Genomic DNA, 16,097 nt, shown 5'->3' on the forward strand with positions numbered 1-16,097 from the left:
CCAGGCTGCGGGGCACTGCCTCGCCCCTTCGCTGACAGTGACCGGGCTTCTCTCCCCGCCCCTTCCAGCAACAGGAGGACGGATGCCACCTGAGGCCCCTCGGCTTCACCGAAAAGGAGAGAACGCACGGTCCCCAGGCCCCCTTCACGCCCACGCGCAGTGCCATCCGCCAGGGACACTCGTGTGCGGCCCCGGCTCGCCCCCACGCCCGCTCGGCCCGGCCCGGCACCTGGAGTCCCGTCCTGCGTTCGTCTTGCCGGCAGCCTCCTCGCCTGACGAAGAGTCGTCCTCGTCGGACTCCTCGGACTGCAGGTCCTCCACCATGGAGCGCAGGGGCCCTGCGGGGGGGTCGGGGGGGGTTACAGATCTGTCTGAGTCTCACAGGGCCCCCTCCACCCCCAGGGCCACACGGAGCTGCTCGACACCGTAACCCCTGAAACACAGCCACGCAGACCCACCTCGGAGGTCCCTCTGGCCAGGTGGGGCCTGCCGGCCATCTCCAACAACTGCCCCCGTGGCGGCCCCCTTTCTTAGGACCCTCTGACTCCCCCCACGCCCCCCTCCCTCCTGGCCCTGTTCGCAGGCCTCTGGCCCCTGGGCCCCGGCAAGACCACAGGCCCCCTCCATCGCCAAAGCCAGAGGAGCAGCCCCCTCTGCTGTGGGTGCGGAGATCAGAGCCTCTGCCCAGAGCCAGCACGAGCCAGCCCTGGCCGGCGAGGGTGAGGAGGCCGGAGCCGGGGCCACAGAATCCCCCGACCAGTCTGCGCCCCTACTCAGGCCTGCCTAGCCCCTCAGCAACCCCCTCCGCTGCCCCTGGCCCCCCGTCCTCCCCTTTCTCCGGAGGCACACGGTTCCAGTCCCCTACAGACGGCATCTTGGTTTATATTCCTGTTACCAAGGCAACAGAGGGACACAAAGCCCTCAATTACCTTGGTCATGTGATCCTGCTTCGGCAGGTTCCCCCTCCCTTCCCCGTAGATAAGAACCCTTGGAGAGAGTGTGGGCTTCAAGCACCCCAGCCCCCTTGGCGGCTGCGCAGCTGAATTGCAGGCCAGACCCCCCCCAATACGATCCCCTCCCCCAGCGCTCCCCAACCCTCAAAAGAGGATTCCAGGCTGTGGGGGGAGACTCGCAGTCCAGTGTGCCAGCAGAAATGCTTCCCCTGTGAGGGCGGGCCTGGCTGCCTCCCACTCCCACCCAAGCCCACCGTGGACCTGAGAAAGGTCCTCCCAGCTCTGGCGCAGCCAGGTGGGCCTGATGCCCTTCCCCCGCAGGGAAAAGGTAGAAAGGCAGACTGCTGGGGCCTTGACCCGAGGGCCAGCCACACACACAGCAGGAGCAGAGCGTTTCCCGCCCCACCCGGCTGTGCTAGGACGCAGTGCGGAGGGGTGAGTGGGGGCCGGGCAGGGGAAATGACACTGTGGTGGCCAGATGAGCCTCCTTCTGGAGGAGCTGGGGAGGAGGGTGTCTGCCATGGGTAGGGCCAAATCAGAAAGGGACCTTCTCCACTGACCCCCAGTGCCAACACCGCATCAGCACAGCTCCAGGGTCCTGCCACACGCACGGGGCATATCTGAGGGCCCAGGGACGGACACCAGAGACACCAAAGATCACCAGAAGGAGCAGCACTTCTCACACCTGGATGACAGTCAAGTGATCTGCTTCCATTTTGCTTTTTAACACAGACTCCCTGAGCCTCCACAGACCTACCGACATGTGTCTCTGGGGCTCAGTGTGGGAAAGCAGCCGTAAACTGAAGAAATGCCCAGGGCAAGTTCCGCCTCAGCAGAAGCTGCCCCCGGTGCCCCCTCCCTCATTGCTCCAGGCCCTCCCCCATTACCCCCTTCCCCATAGCTCTAGGCCCCCCTCCATACCCCCTCCCCCATCTATCTAGGCCCTCCCCCATTGCTCTAGGCCCTCCCCATCACCCCCTCCCCACGGCTCTAGGCCCTCCCCATCACCCCCTCCCCACGGCTCCAGGCCCTCCCCATCACCCCCTCCCCACGGCTCCAGGCCCTCCCCATCACCCCCTCCCCACGGCTCTAGGCTCTCCCCATCACCCCCTCCCCGACAGCTCCAGGCTCTCTGGATCCTCCCCCTCCCCCACGGTCTCCTACCCTGGGCTAGGCTGTGAGTTCTCTGGCAGCGCCGCAGCTCACAGACTCGGCGTGTGCTGAGATTCTGGCATGCAGCGAGCCCCCCACCAGCCAATGAGTTTGGGAAATCACTTGGGAGGCCCTCTGAGTCACTAACAAGCCCAGCACCCCCGTGGCCTCCGGGGGGCTTGGGGGGCAGCAGTAAGCCTTCCCACGAGGACACTCCCCATCTCCCTTCGTCACGCACCTTGACTGTGGTTCTGAGACGGCTCGAAGTCCGAGTCCGAACTGGAGTCAGAGCTGGAGCTGGAGTTGGACGGGCTCGACTGGGCGGACTTCACCCCGCAGCGGGGGGGGGGGGGGGGGCGGGGCAACGGGAGAGAAGACAAGAAGAACCTTTCAGTCCCAAGAGGAGGGGCGGGGCACCCAGCCGGGTCTCCCCAGACCCACATTGGAAAGGTCCCAAGGGCGCCAGACCCCAAGGAGCCTGGCCGGAGGCCCACAGGGCAGCCTGGATGCTCCTGAGACCCTGACTTCCCGTCCAGGCGGCCCACGCCTGCCTCCTCCTGCAGCCCCAGGACACCACGGTCTGCATTGAAACGCAACCGACGCCCTCTCGTTCGCAGGGAGGGGCTTTAAATTTCACGTCGTTCCAGGGGCTGGCCCGTGGCCTGGTGGTTAAGTTCGGCGCGCTCGGCTTCGGTGGCCCAGGTCTGGTTCCCGGGCGCGGACCTACACCACTTGTTGGCGGCCATGCTGTGGCGGCTCACATACGAAATGGAGGAACACTAGCTCAGGATAAATCTTCCTCAAGCAAAAAGAGGAAGACTGGTAACACATTAGCTCAGGGCCCATCTTCCTCAGAAAAATAAATGTCCAGCAGCTCCGGAAAAGCCTCAGAGCATGTCTCTGGTCTCCCGTTTGCTGGGCAGGAGGACAGAGCACGGGCGAGCTCTGGACACAGGGGAGGGGCGGCACATCGTGGCTGCCCCTTGGCTCATGGGTCTGCTGCCCCCCGGCGGAAGCCCCAGCTGGCAGGGTGGGCTGTGCACCGCAGGGAACAGCTGAAAGGTCTGCACAGGAGAGGTGGGTGCAGAGACCCGCTTCTCCTCCTGCCCGTTTCCTCGCTGCCTGTCCCGAGGCCAGGTGAGGACACAGAGATGCTGTCAGCCCAGGTGCCCAAGGGGACAACAAATAAGCGTGCACGTGACAAGCAGTTGAGGACACACTGGACTGGAGCCTGGCCCCACTGTACCCAGTCAGTCACATCCTCCTTTCTGCAGGTGCCACCCCAACTCAGCCACCAGGGGGCAGTAAGAGTTAAGACTAGGACACGAGGCCGTGGGACACAAGCGGGTGAGGTGCCCTGGGGGCTGTGCCTCTTGGGGGACAGATGCGTCACTTCAGACACCGGAATGGGGAAGGGCTTCCGCCCTGCCGCAGGGAGAGCTGAGCCACACGGGGGGCGGCGTCTGCGCCAGGCCCTTGGTTTCTGCCAACAGGCTATTCCAGGGGTGCACACAGCAGCCCATCTGTGCCGGCCACAGAGCCCCGGCCACCTGGAAGCCACCTCAGAGCCGCCAGGCCTGTCCTCGGACAGGGTGCAGTCACGAAGAACAGAGCAGCTTGAGCAGTTGGGGACCAGCCCCTGCGGGCACCTTCCCTGGTCTAGAGAAGGGAGGGCCAGGAGATGGGCAAGAACTCAGCAGCATCTGCTCTGTCCTGGCCTGTGCCACGGGAGAGAGACCCCAGAAAGGGAGCCCCTGACCCGCTGCGGCTCAGGACAGCCCCTCCCGATGGCCTGTGCAAAAAGGGCAGCCCCCAGGCGGAAAAAGGGGGCCCCGGAAGGCACAGGTCTCTCCTCACTCAGCAGACACGGAGAGAGGCCAGGCTGCTGGGGCCGAGGCCCTCTCTCCTGAAGGGCTGCAGGGATCTTGTCTCGAGGGCTTACCCAGGCCTAACCCAACCTGCTCCAGGCCCTGCCAACGTGCCCCTGCCGACACCCCGACTCGCCCCTTCACACGGGCACACGGTGTTCCATGGGAAACCTCCCCAGAAAACCTGGCCTAGGTTGCCATCAACCACTCTCCACTATGGGGTGCCACACAGACCAGTGTGACCCCTCAAGCCCCAACGAGGGGCCTGCTGGGCCTGGAGCCACGTGGCCCCTCCTGCGTGCAGATCCGAGTTCTTCTTCAGGCTCAGGGTCCTGGGTTCTGACCCCAGTTCTCTCACCCCCTGGCCCAGGCGGTCTCTGCTTCTAAGCCTGTTTCCCGGTCCATGAAGGAGCTGCCCTGCGGGCCTCTGCCAAGCACGCGTGCGCACCAGCGGCCAGCCCAGGGAGGTCGACGTCCACCGAGCCTCTGCGCTCTGGGGCACGGATCCCAGACAGAACTCCAGGGCAGGCGCATGAGTGGCAGGGTCTGCGGCTGACACAGTGGCAGCAGGGGTGACGGCAGCACCCAGTGGTGAGACCCCGGCCAGGCCTGTCCTTCCCGGGGCACAGGAAGGAGCCTGTCCCGCCTGGCACCTCCACGCATGCTCTCACTCCCGGGGGAGGCGGCACCCGGTGTGCGGGCTTGGCTCAGCGACTCTGGAAGTGGGAGTCACGCCAGCCCGGGCCCTGCACCAGGGCAGGTGAGCGTGAGCACTGTCCTCGACAGAGCAGGTCAGAGCTCCTCAGACGCACCTGTCGCTGTTCCTTCCACACAAATCCGAGGGGTAGGAAGGGGAAGAGGATCCAGAAACCGTTTCGGCCAAAAGAGCCTGGAGGCAGTGAGTCAGAAGGCCCACGACGGGTCGCTGTGCGCACTGCCAAAGCGTCCCCATGCTCCGGCCACCAGAGCGTCCAGACGGAGGGCGGAGGGGCCTGCCGTGCTCCCAGCACTCCTGGGCCCGGGCCTGAATGGGCTGTGTGGTTCAGGACTGTCCCCCGGCCAAGGAGACCACAGAGAAGGAGGCTGAGGAGCTGGGGAGCTGGCCCGGGGACTCGGACAACCAGGTTTCTGGACACGTCTGTGGGCCCCGGGGAGGAAGTGACTCAGGTTCGGCGTGGTGGTCAGGGCTTTCCGGTGGTGGTGCTCCACGTGGCCTCCAGGGTGGGACGGCCTGAGACGCTCTAGAGAGGCTGGGGAGGCCCGGGTCTAGAAGGCTGTCTCGCCTCCTCCACCACAGACGTCTGTGCCTTGCCAAGGTCCCAGGGCTGGGGAATGTCAGTGAGTCACCGTCCAGCAGGCCTAGAGGCCCCCAGGCATCCTGAGGGACCTCGAGTGGCTACGGCTCGTTGTTCAGAAGTGTCTCAGGCCATTAGACGTGCCTCTTCAGCCAAGAGACACCCAGGCTTCCTTGAGCAACTCCAGTCTCTGGTCGCAGCGCCCAAGGCCACAGACACCACTGTTCAGCAGGCCCGCTCTGCACAGCAGGGCCCGGGGGAGGAAGCCTGCCGCAGAGCGTCCCAGGTGCTCAGGACGATCACAGGAGGGCGCCAACGTGGAAGCCAGCACCCAGGCACCAGCTTGGGCGGGCCTCAGCAGAGGCCTCCACCTCTTCCCAACGCAGGGAGACCAGCCTCGGGCGCAGGAAGGCCACGCCTGGGGTGGACAGGAGGAAAGGGCACCAGCCCAGAGCTCTGGGTTCTGAGCAGATGGAGGCGACAGACCGGGGCGCTACGAAGCACCCAAAGAAAGTCCTCCAGCAGCTGAGTGGGCTACTGAGATGGCCCTGGATCTGCGGGGGTCCTGCCACCTTCAGGCTCACCGTCAGACAGTGTGCCTGACCGAGAAGCACTGGCCAGTCCCACGTGTCCCTAAGCCAGTGGGACACACTATTACCCATGGGCCGAATCATCTGGCCCAGCCAGCACTGTTGCCTCCAACGGGGTGTCCCCTGGAAGCCACATGCTCATGACATCAGCGCTGTGGACACAAACCACCCCTGGCTCACTCTCTGGGAACCCCCCTCAAAGTCACCATGGAGGCCCAGGAGGCAGTGCTGGAGGCAAGGCTTCCGCCTTTGAGAGAATGAGGATTTAGAAACCGCAGATGGCCACCGAGGGCCAGGGCAGGTGACAGAGGTGTGGAGATCAATCACTCATCCATCCATCCACACACCTGTTCTCTGATCACTAACGCCAAACACAACACTCAGAGCTGACACCGCCACCCGAGGCCCCAGTGAGGTCTGGCCTCCTAGTCACAAGCTGGCGACTGCTCCTCTGTGGCTCAAGCATCTCTGACGGCAACTCCGAGGGCCACTGGAGAGGTGCTGCAGGAGGAGCCCAGAGCCTCTCATGGTGACCGGGCGCCCCCAGCCCACGCTCAGGAAACGAGCCTGCCGACATGAGAGCCCCGCAGCCGAGCTGTGCGTGCAGGAGCAGGCAGGTGGGAGGGCGCGGAGGCTCGGACCCCACCAGCCAGGTGGGAAGGGAGGGAGCGAGGCGCAGGGGCCCGCGTTAACCTTCCAGACTGGGAGAGTGGGACGAAGACACGGGGATGCCCCACCCGTGGAGGGAGTAAGCTCCCTGGTAGACTGGCCCTGTGCTGGCCAGGGAAGGGGCAACAGCGAGACACGATGGCCCACCGGACCCCAGAGAAGCCACCTAAAGCATGGCCCATGCAGGGGCTGCCCAAGGAAGAGAGCTCTGGATCCAGGGCTCACACTACCGTGCTCTCCCAGAACCATCCATCCCGGGGACCGCCTCCACAGGGTTCTCACGGGGCAGGCCTGTCACCCCGACAGGAGGGGAAACTGAGGCTTAGCGAGCTGTAGAGGCTTGCCCAAAGCTACAGGAGCAAGTGGAGGCTGGGGACCCCTGTATCCTCGTCTAACGCGGGGCGGCTCGGAGCCGGGGGAGGACAGGACGGGGTGCGGGGCAGGAAGGAGCCGCCTCACCTCTGTCTTGAAGGAGGCCTCGTCCTCAGAGTTGGACTCCTCCACCTCCGGGGGCTTCTTCACCTCCCTGGGCTCGCTCTCGGCCTTGACCTTCTCCCCTTTGGCGCTGCCCTTGTCCTTGGCCGGCTTTCTGTCCGAGAAGGAGGAAGACGAGGTGCGGGGCGAGGTGCCGGGGGCGCTCCGCGACCCCTTGGAGCTGCTCTTCTTCTGCTTTTTGGCGCTGGGCTTGGGCGAGTCGGCGGCGGCCGGCCGCTTGCTGGAAGACTTGGCGGGGGGCGGCGGGGGCGGCCCGCCCTTGGGGGACATGCTCTCCAGTTTGGTCTCCTTTAGTGCCATCTTGGGCTCCTTGAACGCGGCCTTGGGCGGCGGGGCCTTCTCCTCCTTGGGCGGCCGGCCCTCGCCCAGCTTCCGCGCGGCGTCCTTGGTGCTCCTGGGCTGCTCGCGCTCCGGCTCCTTGGAGGGGCCCTTGCTCTCCGAGTCCTTGCGCGGCCGCTCCCGGTGCTCCTTGGTCGTCTTGTGGCTCTTGCAGGCCTTGCTGCCCTCCCTGCTGGCGTCCTAAATGCCGGGCGGGGGCGGGGGTGGGGGAGAGACACGGTCAAATGGCATCTCGGGGCCGCCCTGCTCCGCCTCCCCCGACCCCACAAAGCGTAATCCACCTGATTCAGACTCAGCTAGAGAAAATCTTCCATAAAGCGAAAAAGTAAGGCAGCAGGTGAGAGTTTTAAATGGAGCTGTCCCTTTAAACTACTAGGAAGTGTCAGCAGGTCCCAGGCGACTGCAGGCTAAGATTCCCCTCTGAATGAACTGACATTCCCTGAGGGATTCAAGAAGAGTACACGGTGAGTCAGATACGAGACAGGCAAGCCACATCGACCCGCTCCCACTCCAACATCTTACAGCTGCCCACTGGGCCCAGGGAAAAGCGGAGGCTCGGCCTGGCGTGGGGGCGCTGGGGGGCGCCAGCGGGCGGGCCTCGCCCCTTCTGTCCCCACCACAGAGCCTGCATGCCTCCTGCCCGGTCGCCTCTGGGGCCTTCCTCCCCAAGTGGCCCCCACCTGGCCTGCACAGCCAGGCTTGGGCCCGTCCCATGTGCGTGCCCAGGCACAGGGTCCTCCGACCCCGCAGATGGCATTTGCTGAGCGCCGCTGGGTTCCCGGGCGCTGTGCAGGACAGCCAGCTGCTAGCCCTCTCGGACCCGAAGCCACCCAGGCAGCTTCTCTAGAACGTGTATGACTGCTGGGTCTCCACCTCAGAGACTCGGAGGGTTGAGGGTGGAGCCCGGACTCTGGCACTGATCAGCCAGGTCATGGAGCTCCTGCTGGGGACAGAGGCAGAGAGCGGCCCTGCTCCAGGCTGCCAGGAAGGCTGGGCCAGGTGACTCCAACCCTGTGTACTTGCACTGCCTCTGAGCAAGTGCAAGACCACCTACCTCACGGGTGCTGGTGCAGGGCCTGGCAGACAGCGAGCGCTCGACCAAGAGGGCTGCACCCCCCATGCAGCTAGCGGGCCCTGCAGGCGGGAGCCCCCCGACAGCTGGTTTGGGCCTCCTCCCGGTCAGCACCCCACCATCACCATGCACGCGCAGGAGCGCTGGGCGGGCGCCTGCTGCCGTCGGCTGCCGCGGGCCCTGCCCCCACTCGGTCGGCCAGGTGCATGGTCAGGGCCACAGGCTCTCCAGCTAAAGGCTTACCGGGACACCAACAGCAGGCAGACCCAGAGGGTGGCCTGCACCACCTGGGGGGCTCCCCAAAGGCAGCCACACTTTACCAGCCCACCCCGAGTGCCAAGGAGGCGGGCTGGAGAGTATGGGGGAGGCGGGGCAGGAAATCAGGTTCACGCCCAGCAGCGGGCCCTCTGCTGCCTGCTCTCGCAGCCCACCCAAGGGGCCAGCGATGGAACCCTCCCCGCAAAGAGCCACAGGCACAGATGGCACAGCCTCGACCGCCTCTGATCTACTCAGGTCACCACTTTCTTACAAATCCACGACCCACATCAGGGCTAGAGGTTCGGGGTCAGGCCCTCGTGGCCGTGGGCTCCTGCCGCCTCCGTGAAGAGACACTGGCCCTGTGCCCCAGCTCCTAAGTCACCAGGGCTGCGGAGAGGGGTGCTCACACCACCGGCCCCGGGCAGCCTGTCTAAAGGGGCGACCCCCTTGGGGCTGGCATGTGAAATGGGGCCAGTCCCTGGGGTCTCGGCTCCCCAGCAAGCTGCTCCTCCAAAGAAGGAGGCAAGAAAGACCCCACGTGCACCTCCAGCCTCTCCTTGCAGCGTCCACGCAGCCCCCTCGGCTGCGGGAGCTGGTCCCAGGAAGAGGTGGGATGAGAGCACATGACAGGCAATGTGGTTCCCGCCGCGGCCCCCAGCCCCAGGTCAGCCGAGCCTCCGCAGCTGCCCGGAGCCCGCTCGACCGCTGGGAGCCTTCGGCGCAGCAGCTCTTCACCGGGTCTGCACAAGCGCCCGGGACCACGGGCTCTGTGAACCACACACTAAGTTCTGAGCATCAGGTGGACGCTCCTAGGGCTGAGAACCCATCGCACTCACATACTCAAAGCCGTCAATGAAAACAGCTAAAAATCAAGTATTAGAGAAAGGTCAACCAGGCTAACTTGCTGACATGGCACAGGCAGAAGCAGGGCGCCCTGAAACCACAGGTGCGCGAGGCCAGGGGTGCCACTGGGCGGGAACCAAAGGGAACAACCATCCTCACAGTGTGAGCCTTCTGGGGGTCCCGCTCCTCTCCCAGGAGGCTCCAATTCCTGCGTGCCATGCTACCCTCCAGGGGGCTATGAGGTGGGGAGCGGACCACCAGACACCGATCCAGCCAGGGCTGCAACAGCCACACTTTCCCGGGGTCCCAGAGCTGGGGGATCCGATGGGTGAGGCCATGCAAGGACCCATCCCTACCCTCCCGGCCCCCTCTGCCTGGAGCACGTGGCCCGGCAGCAGAGAACCAATTTGGGGGGAACAGCCAGTGCCCAAATGAAGGTCCTCAGCTGGGAGAACAGGCTGGTGCACAGGCCACGCCTTCCAAGGAGACAAGAGTGAGGCTGTGACTCAGACACCAAGACTGCGACAACAGGCAAGGGGGCGTCTTGGAGAGCCATCAGCAGAGAGGAACGTGCTTCTGCTGCCTGAGAAAGCTACGCAGGCGCCTCCTCAGTCACACCGCCCAGGAGGCTGGAGAAAGGTCCTGGACAGGGATGGCGTGGAGATGGCGGAGACGGAGGACCCTGCCTACAGGCCGCCTGAGCCTGGCAGATACGCCTGTCTGGCTCAGGGGCTCCAGGGGTCTCAAAGACACTCCAGTGTGCGACGCCACGAGCAGCCCCAGCAGACACAGCTTTGTCGGCCACCGGAGCATCCTCACCCTCTGGGGGGCGGTTCTTTGCAGAGTTTAGGTGACTTATAAGTGACACGTACAGAAGAAACAGCAATTCCTCCTCTTCCTCTTTTGCAGACTTCCAAAAAACGGTGGGTGGCTGAGAGAGAAGCTGCCGAGATCTCTAGCAAGAATTTTTCTTCCATTTAATCTCCACAAGTTCAGGGCAAGACAGGCCCGGGAGGCCGGCGAGGGGGAGACCCCCAGAGCTGCACTCCGTACTTAAGACTGGCCTCCTGCGTCTCGAGGGCTCAGTCAGATGAGCCTGAGGGTTTCAGAGACCTACTGGCCTGTGGCAAGTGCCAGGAAGACCCTGCCTGGGTGACACGGCTCTCCTCCAGTGCAGCTGCTGAGGACAGCTGTCAGAGAGCCTGAGCTCGACCCGCCCCACCTGGGGTACCCCAGGCCCACGACATGTAACAGGTGAGTGAAGCAAGAAAAACGCAAAGATGAGAAGCGGATGAACTCGTGGGGTCAGTGACACGATAAGAAGCAGCCGCCCTGAGGGCCAGCAGGAGCTCGGCCTCTGGGACACGGAGGGTGGAGGCGGCTGCAGGAGAACGGGACGCACGTTCACAGGTTTATAAGTGCATCGTGACACCATCCGAAGGGCTCTGGCAGCCACTCCGGCAGTCTAGAGAGAGAGGTCTCAGGAAGGCAGAGTGCCACCTGCCCAACAGGGCTGAGAGAAGACGATAAAGCATTTCTTCTTGGGGGACATTGGCTCGGTCGCCCACGGCAGGGCACCTGGCCCTTCCCCCAAGTCAGCTTTCTCTGCCGCAAGCCACTGCCACAGGAAGAAGCGAAGCCTGGAGCAGCCGAGGGCAGGAGCAGCCAGCCCTGGCAGACGGGGCGTCCTGGCCACGCTCAGGAGCCTGGGAGGTAGGCGGTCGCTCCTGCAGTGGACACACTCTGTCCACGGCCCCGGGGCACGCGAGGCACTCAGGGCTCTGTCTGAGCAGTCCTGAGACCCACTGACTCAGTGCGAGGGGGTGGACGGGGCAGGCCCTCTGGCCTCAAGAGGAAGAGAGCGAAGAGCTCACGATTACTTGGCTGTTCCACGCACTCCAGGAGGGGCGACTCTCCTGATTAAGTGGCAGAGAGCAGCGAGGGGGAGGCCAGAGCTCCAAGAGGAAGATGCCAAGGGAGCGGGTCCAGGAACAGAAGGCCCAGCTCTGCAGAGGGGGCGCCCTGAGCCCAGGCCCCACCGCGGGGCCCCAGTGCTCCCACATGACTGGGCCTGCCAGCTCACTAACCTTGGAGCCGTGGGGCGGTTTGGTCTTCTTGGGGTCAGAGAAGGCAGAGAGTGGAATTGTGGGTAACATGGGGTAGTCAGGGCTGGGCCTGGACACCGTTTCTGCTCCTTCGGGCATTACCATCACCTAGTGATAAAGAAGAGACAGACGTTATCAATGAGCAAGGAGGCAGGCTGGAAATCCGACTGGCAAGAGGAAGGCAGCCTGCAGAGTGTGGCGAGGGCCGTGGGAGCATCCTCCTGGGGCAGCGGGCGAGGGAGGGCTTGAGCCTCACTTTCCCAAAAGAATCAAAGGCAGGTCCTCCGCGAGGCGCTGGGTGCCGAGCGCTGGGAGCAGAGCAGGCTCAGCGGTGCAGAGCGAAGAGAAGCCAGGGCCCAGGATGGCTGGGCCCCGGTGCTGCCGTGAGGCTTCGGGCAGGAGAGCCCCAGGCATGGCGGCGGCCGGGAGGGCCGGGCCAAGAAGGCTCGCAGGGTGTGCCGAGGAGGACGAGAAGGCAGCCCTGGCCAAAGCTGACCTGCACGCTGCAGTTAGGAAAGATCAGAAGCATGAAGGCAAGAAGACAGCCAAGACACCCACACCGGGCAGCCGCATGGCGGAGCGAGCAACTTGTGATGGACGGACGCGTGTGTGACTTTGCCGGGTCCCACATGGCCGGGGGATGAGCCCCCTCACTCTCAGGCAGCTGAAGCTGACGGAAACAGGGAGCAGGCAGCGAGGCCGAGGCGGTGGGCGCCGCTCTCTGCAAAGGCCTGCTGCACGGGCCTTGGGGGGCGCCCGCAAGCTCTGCTCTTTGTTAGCAGACGATGGAGGAGGGAGGGGTCCTGCCAGCAGGCAGATGCTCCGGGGAACACCTGCCCAGCTCCAGCAAGCCTCCTGTGGCACCTGCAGAGGCAGAGAAGGCGCAGGGGCAAGTTCTCGAAATACCGACACTGCAAGTGAACACCACGCGGTCAGGCACCCAGAGGCAGCCTTCCAGGCGGCGATGACACACAACAAAGGAATAAAGCACACGCGGAAAGAAGAAAAGAAGAAAGCGTTTAGCGTGGTGGAACAAGCACCATTAATAACTGAGCACCTGGGATTCCTTGATGAGCCAAGCTTTCATCTGAGGCAGCTGACGGGACACGCGGTCACGGGCCCAGGGACACCGGGTGACAGGAAGGCAGTGGAGCCGTTCGTGCACCGGTGCCCCGCTCCTGACTCGGAGGCGGTGAAGCCCGAGGCTGAGATGCTCATCGGAGCCTGTCTGACCACAACCCTCCTCAGGGCGGCCCCCAGAGCCTGCCCGCGCCCGCGATCACTCGTTCTCAGGAAACCCGCCAGGCTCCGAGGCCGGCAGGGCCACGCGGGGTTACCGGCAGCCCAGCCGGGAGGCAGACGGGATGAGGCCTTAGCGCGCTGGCTCCAGACCTCCTCCTTCCACTGGGGCTTAATCTCTCTGCCCTCCCTTCAGACTCACGCCCTAGACGGACGCTGCTCCACGACAGCGCCGTCGACGCTCTTCTGGTCTCTCTCACAGCCCACCGAGCAAAAGGTCAAGTGAGTCAAAGGATCTGCTGCCACCTCTGCCCCGGGGACTCACGTGGCACCCGAGGGGAACACAGACCCTCCGCCGCTGAAGGAGCCTCTGTTCGATGCAGTTCAACTGCCACCGGGGCAAAGGAGGAGACACAACGCCGAGGGGACCAGCAGTCACCTGCCCCGGGCTGGCGTCTGACCACACAGAAAAGCGGAAAAGCCCCTCTGGTCCCTGCTGTGAAAGGGTCTGAACCTCACGCTAGGAGTCACGGAACTCCAAGTGACCCGCTGGCGAAGGGCGCGGGACAGAAAGCAGTTCTCATGGACTTACGGCTCGCTCTGTCTCTCCAGCTCTTCTTGCACTGACATCAACGTGGGCAGGGTTGGGGGTCATCTGCACTGGAAGGCCACTGCCAGCCCCCCTGGGGACACTCAGAGCTCCAGGACGGCTAACACAAGGATCACAACTCGGGTCTCAGGAGCCACCGTCCCGTAAAGGTCTCGGGCAGCTCCGAAGCCCAGGGCCAGCCTGCAGGGCCTGAAGCCCCGAGGGCGAGAAGGCTGTGAGCATGCAGCCTGCTCCCTGGGCCGCCCTCACGGGGGTGGAAGTCACCCGGCAGAGACCACTGCGCAGCCTGCGGGCCTGGCTCTCCTTCCTCCCTCCGGGGCCGGCCCTGCCCAAACTGCGAGCCGACCTGTCCTCCCAACCTCCGCCTGGGCTGCCTCGTGCCTCCTCCTCCTCCCCCGCCCCTCGGTTTTATTTGTTTAGATGATGCTCAGCGAGCCTTCATCTCTTCAGAGCAAAGGCAACCTCCTTGCGTGGGGAACGGAGGGGGACGGTCCCCTGGCCCTGGAGCTCTGGGAGGCCCCTGGCAAGCTATCTGTGTGTCTGCCTCCTAAAGAAACGTGGCCACGGAATCCTTATGGGGACACCCAGGAAGACTCGGAGAAATACCGTGGAAATACTTGGCAAGGAACATGAGGTGGAGGAGCAGAGCTGGGAAGACAGTGAGAGCGGGCAAGCCCTCCCCACGGCCCGGTCCCCATGGACTCGGGGCACACGTCCACACAGACGTCTACGTAAGTGCATCCAGCACCTCCCGCTCTGCCGCCCGGCTCCACCGGCCGCCACTCGCGAGGGCAGAATCGCAGGCCAGCCTTTACTAGCAACACGGCAGAGCTCGGTCAGTGTCTGCAATGAACAAATGCTTTTTTTTTCTTTTTTTTTCAAAAGTTCATAGAAGACCCAAGTGAATTAAATGAAGAGGAAAGGCCTGCTCCACGGGCCCAAAGAAACTCAACCCAAACTGCCCGTACTTACTGGGGAGGTGGGCCTGCCCCCATAATGTGCACACATGCACGCACACGCACACACGCGCACACTCACTCATTCTCGTGACCCTGGCCCGATGCCACCACAGACACCAGCTGGCACCTAGGCAACTGCTCAGTGACTCTGGCTCACTAAAGATGGCTCTGGGATGTCCCATGTCCTCAGCCGGCAGCTCCCTCGGCACACACGGTCCAACGTGCAGCCAAGCGCCCCTCCTCCTTCACAACCAACCGTCCAACCACACCGACCATCCCCACCCCTGTTCTCCAAGGGCCTCGAGACATGCTCCCAGGGATCCGCCACCACACCCGGATTGCTGGCCACACAACTCATTAGAGAGACCCAGGTTCTGAGAGCTGACGCTTTCGCCCGGCCTCACAAGGCCTCACAAAACTGTCGGGCAGCGTGCATCATTGGGGAATCCCGTGGAGAGCCACGCTGCCTCCGCAGATGACGTGGCCCCAGCACCACCTTGCCAACCTGGCTGAGGGCTGCTCCAGCGCCTCGCCACGCTGACGGCCTGGCCTCACACCCCTCCCTTCCCCTGCCCACCACGCCATGGAGGAAGATGCTAATTAACTAGAGCTAACCAGGAAGCTGAGGGGATAACTAGCTACTAGTTAGTCATTCACCGCTGACAACGCCCCAGCACAGACTCAGGACACCTGGGTCCTACCCAGTGCTGCCGGCTGCTACCTGTGCAACCTGCCAATCCAGGTCCTAGGCGCCCAACCACACGCTGGAGAGACGTGCCCGAGACAGCCCCAGGCCGCCCAGCACAGGAAGCCCATGGAGCCTCGACAGAGCGGCCGGTGAGCAGGGGTGGGGCCTGCCCAAGGGGCGCACTCACCCCGCCTGCCAGCAGGAGCTTGTACCGGAACTCAACCGTGGGGTTGTTGAAGGTGAGCTTCTCGCAGCGCAGGTGGTTGACAGGCGGGTTGCCCTCCAGGTTGAGGAACAGGTCATAGGTGAAGCAAACCTTCCTCGGCTCCTCCTTAAACAAAGAAAACAAGGAAGTCCGTTTCAGAGGGCGGGCGGGCTGCAGGGACAGCCACGGGACAACAGCCACGGGACAGAGGCGGCCGCGCTCCCACTGCCAGCCCCTGCCCTTCTTCTTGTTGGCTTGGCCTCCATCTCTCTCGCCTCCACTGCATCTATTCCGTTATCCAAAATAAATTAACTTACTGCTCGCAGAGGACCCAGCAAAGCAGGCTCCACGAGAGAAGAAAAGACACAAAGATCATTAAGAAGGTTGTTCTCGGACACCTGATGGAAATACTCCTGCTGAGGGCGCATACCGCCCCGCGCAAACAGCCCCCCTTCAACCCTCACAGCGCCAGCCAACAGACGGAGAAACTGAGGCTCGAAGACACACAGCTGATAAGTGACAGTGCTGAGACCGGGCCCCAGGCTCTGAGGCCCTTGATCCTAGGGCCTCAACCCCTGCTCCTACCCTGGAAGGGAAATTTCTCCAAAGATACGTTCAAATGGACAATGAGCACAGAAAAAGATACTCAGCATCACTAATCTTTAGGGAAATGCAAATCAAAACCACAAGATACGACCTCACACCCACTAGGATGGCAACACTAAAAAAACAGAAAAGGACAAGTGTTGGTGAGGAT

General features: G+C 63.7%; 1 protein-coding gene across 2 annotated transcripts in view; it reads right to left on the minus strand.

Annotated features, from left to right (window-relative positions):
- Positions 1 to 16,097, minus strand: part of MLLT1 (MLLT1 super elongation complex subunit) — a 58,161-nt gene that overhangs the window by 5,676 nt on the left and 36,388 nt on the right. Inside the window, exons 4-8 of one of the 2 annotated variants that reach the window (XM_070622724.1) lie at positions 15,323 to 15,466; positions 11,622 to 11,747; positions 6,987 to 7,541; positions 2,344 to 2,431; positions 230 to 338 (exon numbers count right to left, since the gene is read on the minus strand). In XM_070622724.1, coding sequence (XP_070478825.1) covers positions 230 to 338; positions 2,344 to 2,431; positions 6,987 to 7,541; positions 11,622 to 11,747; positions 15,323 to 15,466 — 1,022 coding nt within the window. The remainder of the gene's footprint in view (positions 1 to 229; positions 339 to 2,343; positions 2,432 to 6,986; positions 7,542 to 11,621; positions 11,748 to 15,322; positions 15,467 to 16,097) is intronic. The other variant, XM_070622722.1, reaches the window with a different exon arrangement.

The sequence above is a fragment of the Equus przewalskii genome, chromosome 6 (genome assembly GCF_037783145.1).
Source record: "Equus przewalskii isolate Varuska chromosome 6, EquPr2, whole genome shotgun sequence".
In the NCBI taxonomy this organism is placed as follows: Eukaryota; Metazoa; Chordata; class Mammalia; order Perissodactyla; family Equidae; genus Equus; species Equus przewalskii.